This window comes from Phoenix dactylifera, chromosome 7 (genome assembly GCF_051530095.1).
Source record: "Phoenix dactylifera cultivar Ajwa chromosome 7, Ajwa_hap1_PhDact_Kaust_v1.1, whole genome shotgun sequence".
NCBI classification, from domain to species: Eukaryota; Viridiplantae; Streptophyta; class Magnoliopsida; order Arecales; family Arecaceae; genus Phoenix; species Phoenix dactylifera.
Genome location: NC_143196.1, coordinates 2843360 through 2853266, shown reverse-complemented (window position 1 = coordinate 2853266; position 9907 = coordinate 2843360). Strand labels below are relative to the sequence as shown.

At 38.1% G+C, this 9907-nt stretch overlaps 1 protein-coding gene across 3 annotated transcripts; it reads left to right on the top strand.

Annotated features, from left to right (window-relative positions):
- The first annotated feature begins 5688 nt into the window (after positions 1-5688).
- On the top strand, positions 5689-9619 carry LOC103699529 (protein DROOPING LEAF-like). 3 transcript variants are annotated; one of them, XM_039127558.3, is made up of 7 exons: positions 5689-5944; positions 6817-6948; positions 7561-7657; positions 7749-7797; positions 9005-9080; positions 9213-9296; positions 9396-9619. In XM_039127558.3, the coding sequence occupies exons 1-7, from the start codon at positions 5714-5716 to the stop codon at positions 9456-9458; spliced, it is 732 nt and encodes a 243-aa protein (XP_038983486.3). In that variant the 5' UTR covers positions 5689-5713; the 3' UTR covers positions 9459-9619. The 3 variants fall into 3 exon arrangements, with proteins under 3 accessions (XP_038983486.3, XP_089780289.1, XP_088557077.2); XM_089924163.1 differs by lacking the exon at positions 5689-5944 and adding an exon at positions 6036-6054; XM_088700951.2 differs by lacking the exon at positions 5689-5944 and adding an exon at positions 6061-6243.
- Positions 9620-9907: the final 288 nt, after the last annotated feature.

Sequence of the window (9907 nt, the reverse complement as noted above, 5' to 3'; positions counted from 1 at the left end):
CTTGTATACAAATCGGAAGCCAATGCAGCTTAAAATTTGATCCGTTAAATTTTGAACCAAATCATCTGTATCAATCCATCTACCTTCCAATAATTATTCTATGTAAAAATAAACCCTGGACATGATCCATCTTCATGAAGTAATTCATTATTCTCAATAGATTATAATATAGGAGTAGCTTGGCATCCCCCATGACATTTTATAGAGTTAGTCTCAGTGACCAACAATACTCACAACATTCTCCATTTGGCAACACGTGATGATAATGTTTTTCTAGAAAATTTTGAGATATATTATCTAAGAAATTTATTACACTAACATAAAAGCAATAGAGCACCTGCCAAATTGCCCATCCAATCCTTGTCCAAAGTGGTATGAGGAGATTGATACCTTTCATTAGGATTGATCTTATCTTATAATAGATCTCATATTTTCTGGTTTTGCACCGCATTGTATTGAGCAATATCTGGTGCTTTGTAGTCTTTTTCTTTTTCTTTGCTAGAAATGCTTTCTACGAGTATTTATTCTTTGTCTTCATTTATCCGGAAAATTCAAAGACAACAACCCACTGGAGGACATTGCAACTATAAAGTTATTTTGGATGTTGCATGGCTGAAGGTAGAAGCCTTCAATATTGATCATCAAGTGCTAGTAAAACGATCACTTGGACACAATCAAATGATCACCTTTTTTAGGCTTATTACCTATACAACAGAGCTCGTACCATAAGCTACTATTGTAAATAATCATGGTCACAATTCTAGTTTTCATTTTTTATATCAATGTAGAACATGGCAGCGTTCGTATAGGAATTGATATTTAGGTTTTTTGGGGAAAACATTCGAAGAATATTCAAAAAATGCTAAAAATACAAATAAATGATAGAATATTGGATAAGTGAAGAAAGTTGGTGAATTATCTTATAAATAGGGAATTGATTACAAGAAATAGTTTTAATGTCAAGATGTTTGAAATTTAACCTGTCTTCTTGAACACATTATTGTTGTTTTTCATCTTTTAGAAAATAACCAAAATTATAGGTATATAATTGATCAAAGTAAACACGATACACTTGATGCCTTGAAAAAAAAATGCAATGCTTAAGGTTGAGAGATATAAACACCGACATTCTCAACGATCACTAATTAAGACTAAGTGGGGATAGTTGTCCATTATCTTATGATAAGTTACTAGGCATATCTCCTGATCGAGTATCTTTTTTAATTAGCAAACTTCTAATCAAAAATCATACATGGTCTATGCATATTGAACAATCAATTTGCTTCGGAAGCAACATTAGATATTTTGTGCCGGTAAGCAATTGAAAAAGTAACACACTCTATGTCATTGGCTACTCAACACTATGCCATTACATAATCAACTTGATTGTTCTTTGTCTAATTGGTATGCTTCGGAAATTCAATGGCTAATTTTGCATTTCAAAGGCCATCCATACTATCAACTTTGTTTCTTAATGACTTTCAAGTTACCTTCATTTACCTCGAAATTAACTAACAACTTGACATTATTATATTGTCTATTATCATTAAAATTTTGTGCCTACCTAGCTAGGAGGAAAAGGAAGAGATGCTTGCGTTGCTACATTGTTCGATAATAGAAAGAAGACGTTTTCGATATACACGGACATGATAATTCCTTCCGCTTTTTCGAAGAAGAAGGTTCATACATTTATCTTCTCAACATATTTCATGATGCATAAAGTCAGGAACTAAAACCCTCATTTGCTAACTAATTAGCTGGTTAATTTTTTTTCCTAAACAATTCATGACTCATTCACAAAAGCAGCAGCAGCAGCAGCAATAATAATAATAATAATAATAATAATAATAATACAAGAAGAATACAAGAAAGAATGTGAAAAAGCGGTATGGAACAGTTAGCCACTATGGTCAAATCCCCCCAAGTGGAAGGTGGGTTGGGATTTGGGATGGCAGCTCCTCCTCTGATCCGGGCTGTCTAATCAACCAAAATGTTCCTAAAATAGGAGAAGGGGGTGTCTGCATTTGTCCCAATGATTGTGCCTAAATCCGTTAAAGGTGACAAGCAAGCACCTCCTTCTCTGGGTTTAGATCCTATAGGTATAGATAGACCCAGCCCCACCCCTCCCCTACAGCTAGCAGTAGACGAAGGAACAAAAGAAATAGCCTGCCAATACTACCAAGCTTAGCCTTAAGGTGGGAGCGGAGAGGAGTTTGCGAGCTCGTGGAGAGAAAAAGATAGAGATGCAACTACGAGGAGAGGAGGAAGTATAGACGCGGAGGAGGAGGCAAGAGAGGCTGGCGCCGCGTTGGTAAAGGCGCAGTTATATACGAAGCCGGCAAGTGTAAGAGCCTTGGGTCGGGGGGCCAACTTTTACCCCCGTTGGAAACCGAGGAATCGTCACATCAGCGCTGGCTTTCACTGCCACCCACCCCCACCCCCACCCCCACCCCCTTAGATAGCGACAGCTGATTCCGACCCCTCCTCCCAACGCATGCATCCGTGGTGCTGCGTTCTTCGCCAGCCATTAATGTGGGTGGCTCGATGGATCGAAGGATGCCTTATGTTGGTTGTTTTATATGGATGATACCTCTTGACTTGATCTCGTTGTAAGCATGGCTCATGAACTGAGTCTTTAGTCAAGTATGTGTGATGTCAGGAAGGTGGTGGGATTTGTACCTGCTGGATCCACCCAGCAATGTGATGACCGGGTCTGATGGGGACTCATGCATGGTTTTAACAAAGTTTGTTTGTGGGTGGTGTATTGTTGATTTTGGCAACTGTTTTCGGCCTGCCCGGTCCAGATTATGTGGTGTAAGATCTGTACTTTAGTGATGGATGGATTTTTTTATCATAAATTTTCTCTTTTTTTTTTCTTTTTGTGACACCTCGTTTAGTTTTAGATGAATCTTGTATGATTGAATTCTGCTAGGTATTTTTCTTGCCAGCTCTCCAATTGATTGTCATATATCCAAGCTCTCGATCGATGCACCTGCCTTCTTGTTTAGGGTTTCTCTTTACTGTGACTTCAACTTAACTTCTGAATGTTAGGTTTTCAGGAAAGAGAGAATAATTTGTATTTGATGCATAAAATTTGACTCCATAAAAGATGGATGGAACATGAAAATGCTTACCTGGTCTTCGCACTTGTTCTAGATCATTATCGTCGCAAATGCACATAGGTAGGTGAAGAACTCTACTTAGTTAGTAACTTTCAATAGAAAACAAATTATGCCACAAGCATTAATCATTGTTTTGGCTGCTGATTCTCTAATTTTATGTCTCACTACAATAAAAGTTAGAAAATATGATGCCGACGCACAACTTGCTACACCTGTCATGTTCATGCTACCATTTTTCATGTCTTCTATTCCTATAAAGCTGTCGATTAAATTTCAATGAGCAAAAATATATACTACCTTTCTTATTTTTATGCATGTAACTATGTTTATGTATTAGAATGCACTAGTGGCATGATATCCACAAGAAAGTTTGTTCTCCATTTTTTTTGAAAGTACTTGCCGATTTGCCATGGTTAGCGAGCCAATTACTAACACTCTAAGGTCTTGTTTGGCAAAACTTTTGGTAGGCTAGAAAGTACTTTCTGATCCTTAAAAAAAATTAATTTTGAATGATATACTAGAATTTGGTAAAAAATCAAAAAGCTGTTTGAACTTTGTGAGAAAACTCAAAACATCTATTTGAAAAAAGCTCTATTTTGGAGCTTCTTTCCAAAAGTGCTTTCTGACCAATGTCATTTTAGTTTTAGTAAAATTTTTCTAATGACGAAAATACCCACCAACAAATCTCATATTTACATCTTATATTATATCATATCATATCATAATATATTATTATAATATAAATATAATATAATATAATAATAAATTAATAAAATATTCTGTTATATTATATACAATAATATTATATTATTATGGTAATAGCTATATTATGATAATGTAATATATTGTTATAATATACTATTAATAATGTAACAAAATAATATATTATATTATGTTACATTATATTCTATTCTATTATATTATAGTGTATTATTAGATTAGATTCTAATCCATTATGTTGGGGGAATATGGTTTTTTCCCCCAGTGACACAATTACCCCTAAGGAGTCGCACAACCGCCGACCCTGGACAGCTGAAGTCGGCGTCCGACCTCGGAACATCCGACCTCAGAACCTCCGACCCGGAAAATTTCCGACACCCGAGGTCTATTCTTGTCAACCATCTACTACGGCCGTACCCCTCCGAGGTCCGGCCGAGGGCCATGTCCTGCCACTGCCCCGGCATTTATTGCGCATGACCCCTGCAAACCCCCAGTTCACTCAACAATTAATGCGAATCACCGGCTCACTCCATAATTAATGCGGATTTCCGGCTTACTCCACCATTAATGCGCGTGGCTCCTGTTATCTACGGACCCGCAACTCTCCACGGCAAGTCAGCCCAGCAGAGTCCAATCAACGACGATAAGTCTCTAATCTCGGCCATACCTCCGACATCAATGCAATGATTCGCCCGATCGCGTGCTACCTCGGGTCGTACGACGACCTCACCTCCGACATCAATGCAATGATTCACCTGATCGTGCGCCAATTTGAGCAACATGCCGAACCGTACAATGACCTTGCCCCATCACATCTCAGGTAAACCAACCCCCCTATAAAAGGGGGCCCTTGCTTCTCAGAGGGGGGGTTGAAGACTCCGCACTCTACAAACACTGTTCTTCTTCTTCCCACACAATTTGCTCCCCTTCTGACTTGAGCGTCGGAGGGCCGGCGCCGGAAGACCCGGCCACCGGCTTTTCTGCAGGCACCTGGACGGAGGACGCCGCCCGCCGACGGATCGCCGCTCGCCTGTGAGGACTTGCCGCTCCCTCTCTTCGACCGAAGATCGCCCCCGGGTCCAATTTCCAGCAACACATTATATTATATCATATTATGTTATATTGTTATGCTACAGTATTCAATATTATATTATACTATATTATAATAATATTATAATATGTAATAATATGTAATATTGTGTTGTATTATACTCCACTATGCAATATTCTTTATTATCATACCAAAAGTATTTTCTTATTTTATTTTGATTACCAAATATATGTTAGACCTTCGCAACACTTTAGAAATATAGTAACCAAACAGCAACTAGCTTTTTACAAAAGCTCTACTTTTTGAAAGCTCTACTTCTAAAAGTTCTAAAAGCCTTACTGCCAAGAGCAATCCCAAATGGGGCTTAAGGCATTTAAAATCTCAACTTTGTTATTTTCTCAAAGACCCAAAAAGCCAGAACGATAAGATTGAGCAATTTACGCCTTAATTACCCATATCTCCTGTTTGTATGCTCAAGCATTTAGAAAGGCCACATGGATATTGATCAAACTTCCATTATTTGGTCCGACAGCCTCGCAAGCTCTTGCTGAACATGTTTCTTAAATTATTCCATCAATCACGAGGATCGTAAATGTGCTGCCAAGAAATTTAACCTGCATCGATCCATTAGCAGATCTTATTTTAAGTCATGTAAAAGGTTAAAAAGAAGTCTCTCTTCCCCTAAACAAGTAACCGCTTCTCCAAGCAAAAAAAGTCGAGTCCCTCATCTTTTACTTTTTTGGAGACATATCTCGCGAGAAATAGCAGGCCGTATAGCCCTTGTTTTCTAGTAGCCCGAGTGGGCACGGCCGTACGTTCCATGTCTGTGGGTTCCCCCGAGCATTATTGCTGGAATGGAAACCCTAGTCGCTATGTAGATTTTCCCTTGGAATCTCCCTTCTTTTCCATCTCCACCACTCCCCCCATTCTCCTCTTCATAGCTGCTCTTCATCTCGTCTTCCTTCTTCTACCAGTGCTTCTAATGGATTTGGTTTCTCCCACTGAGCATTTATGCTACGTCCGTTGCACCTACTGCAACACTGTTCTTGCGGTAATCTCTTCAGTTCACAAACATGGAGACCAGCCCATGAAGTTCTTAGATACATCTACGGATGAAAGAAAGCCATCGAACTTCATCTACTATATGTGATTAGTTTTATTGTATGTAGTTGATATATAAGAAGCAAAGTTTGAAAAGTTTTTGAGAATTATCAATACGATCGCCTTCTCCTTTCCTCTCTCCGCATATATTTCTTGTTTTCCACCTAATTTATCTTCCTCTTGCGTCATAGGTGTACACCCTTGAAGCTCATTTCTCCTATGAAATTTTTAGAGTTGTATTTATGAAAGGTGAATTTTCTTCAACAATTTGACCGTGGTTTTTGACGTTTAATATATCATGTAGACATATGAGAAGTACTTCTGATTGCCTTTTCAATTGCTTTCAACATATATTTTCTTTTTATTTCATCCACTTCAGTTTTCTCATCTGCTTGTTTTGCATCATAAGAGCATACTTCTTCTTCTTCTTCTTCTTCTTCTTTCACTTTCATCTTCTAGCCTAGACAGTGGACATGGGAAGGCCTATTTGAAACTATACTCATCTTTGTTTTGTTAGTACCGTCCTAGTTTAGATCACCCAGCTAAGGAATTGCAGTTGCCAGCTTGAGATTTCTTCTTGCCCTCTGAAAGAAAATCCATCATATTGATAACTCGATGCTCTAGCCTCTCTCTCTCTCTCTCTGTGTGTGTGTGTGTGTGGGTGTGAAGAAAAATCTCTACTCTCTTACCTTGTGGGAAAAATGTGGAACTTGCTTGGAAATAGGAACCTCTGAAGAGAGATCTTGATCTGGGAATGCTGTACATATACCCCCTCCGAATTAAGCAGCTCTCATGTCTTGAAGGCATCTTTGGTGGTTGCAGGTAGGGGTGCCATGCAAACGGCTTATGGACACAGTGACTGTGAAATGTGGCCATTGTAATCATCTCTCCTTCCTTAGCCCCAGACCCATGATGCAATCCCTTTGCCCCGCTGACCACCAGATGACATTTCAGGTTTGTTTACCTCGCGCAGTCTTCCTTATCTCTTTCACCCATTACTACTAAAACTAACCTGATGCTTCTAATATCATGTTGACTTCATGGTTATGCGTAACAGATATACTAATTTCTGTGATTCAGAATCCGATAAAGATGGTGCAAAATGGATCGACATATCTTAATATGAACCAGGAGTTTAATAATGACCTATGCAGCAAACTGCATAGTTTTTTATTTCTTTTTTTCTCTCTAAGAAATGACTTACTACATAGAGTTGCTTAATAGTTTACAGCTTGATTTTTTTTTTCCATAAGTTTTCTTTTCCTTTTTCTTTTCAATTAGCTTTTCTTCACTAAGTTGCATTGTAGTTCGCTATCACTTCTATGTCATCATGATAGACCTTCATAATCCCATACTCTCTCTATTTAAAAGAAGGCACTCATTTGTATCAGTGCCAATGCTAACTTCTATGGACAGCACTGATATCCGGGGCTAGATAATGCTAGGTCATAGGCGTACTGGTTCCCTTTTTATATTTTTTGATCATAATACTTTTAATCTGCCTCCCAGTAAGAGAGAGATAGAGGTGCTTAATTTCATGAGCTATTGCTTTTCACTGTCAATTAGGGTTCCTGCAGCGACTGTAGGAGGGTTCAGCCTTCGCTACCGTCTTCATCGACGTCAAGCGAACAATTGATCCCCAAAGCACCATTTGTTGTGAAACGTAATATATCTCTATTTTTTTCTATATTTCTGCTGTTTTCCATGGCTATGATCTGTTCTGCTATCTATTTTGGTTGATTTTTTGATGGCAGCTCCGGAGAAGAAACACCGACTTCCTTCAGCTTACAATCGCTTCATGAAGTAAGAAACAAAGATGTCACATTACTACTTGTACTGTTAATTTGCTTCCCAGTAGTGCACACAACATGGATAAGCTTACCATTAATTGGTTTTGAGCTCATTATAAACATCCTCGCATAACTCAGCTGACGAGTCTGCCGACAGGCATGCTGTAAGTAAGAGGCTCTCGAGCCACAAAATGCAATCGGCCATAAATTATATCTCATCGTTGCCATTTTTGGTGAAAACGCCAAGGTGAAATAGCAGTCGAATATTAAATAACAAGGCCAATAGGCTTAGGGGACTTGATTTTTTTTCATAATCAATTTCATGGACTGTAAGTTTCAACCAATCTAACTCGTATGCAACATGATTCTATATAATCTGAGGATCAGATAATTAAACTATATATTGTTTTCATCCAGTATTTTGGCATGCATTCTAATTATCTTCCTATACAAGTTTCCTCTTACTTGTCTTTCATTGTTCCTTTTCTTCTGAAATTTACATGAGAGCCTGCTCCTAATGAACTAGGACTTTCCCTAGTTCATTATGAATCAGAATGCCCGACCTCAAACTGGCTAAATGAAATATATGGTCCGAATGCTGAAAAACTATAATGTGATTTTAACAAACCCTTAGTTCAACTTCTTCATATAGAGATCCTGGATCCAACAAAATTAAGCCGTCATGGTAGCATCCTTCAATGAAAAAGCTATCACCGCTATCACGAGCTAGCGCACCATTAATATTGGCAATCTTTCTATTGCATCCGATGAAAGAATTTATCCATTAAGTTGTGTGATTAATTGTTCTGTTATTATTTTAATGTTTTTGGCCTTCTGAGGTTGTCGAATGAAACATGCTTTGCTGTCTTTATGCATACATACATACATACATACATACATACATATCTATCTATCTATATATATATATATATATATATATATATATATATATATATATTGGAGGAGACAAAATATGTTTTGTTGGTTAACTTAACATTGGAGTGTGTTTTTGGCTAGCCAAACAGTTATGATGCTTCAATTGGAAGCTTACTAAGTTATGGAATAGGCCAATTACTCAAACTCAAATCACTAAAATTGGTGCCCTTGTGAGCAATTCCAGCAAAAGAAATGCATGCGAGATCATTATTGGGAGTGCAACCAACCACAATGTTCATTTTATAGCTTCATTTAGAATCAACAGAATTCTTTAATCATGACAGGGAGGAAATACAGCGTATAAAATCTGCCAAACCTGACATTCCTCATCGAGAAGCATTTAGCATGGCTGCAAAGAATGTAAGATACCCTATTGACATTGGTTTCCAAATAACAAGACATTAATTAGCTGGTATTGACCCATAACTATTTCTTATTCTGTCTTATATTTTGCGCTTTTCTTTTTATCCCCTCATGATCCGCAAATTATAGTGGGCTAAGTGCGATCCACGCTGCTCGACAAGTGTTTCAACCTCTGATAACATTGGAGCAGTGAGAACAGTTGCCCTTCCACTTGTAAGCGTCGTAGCACCCTTCTCTCTCTTCTACAAATAGCAGTATTTTAGATGGTTTCATATCATGGCTGACAAATTCTTTTTGGGTTGAATGGTGCAGGAAAGAGAAGGCCTTACAGTGGAACGTTTTGATGTTTTCGAGCAACTGGAGCACAAAGACTAGGTTCCTAAGCTCTTTAGATTACCTAATCAACACATCAAACCTTTAGTCTTGCTTGAATTGATGTGTTTTATGGTGTATGTTTTTTGATGGAAATCTTCCCTATGTTATATGAAACGCTGGCATAGTAGTATGTAGTAATTGATGTTATGAGTTGGAACCCATATTGATGTTTCACTCAGTCACTTGCTCCTCCCCTCCCCCCACCCCCCCTCCCCTCTCCTCTCCCTCACTCTCGCACACATACTCAGAGAGAGAGAGATTGAAAATAAAGGACTGTCACTGGTATTATAAAAGATTAAGTGATCTTCCATTATCGAGAAAAGTTAAGATTTCCTGAGGGGAGACTCAGGTAGAGTTATCCCATGTCAGACTTATTTCTGCATGCATCCTGAACTCTATCTCTTATGTTTGTTCAAAATATGTCAGGTCATCATAACAATCATTTGATA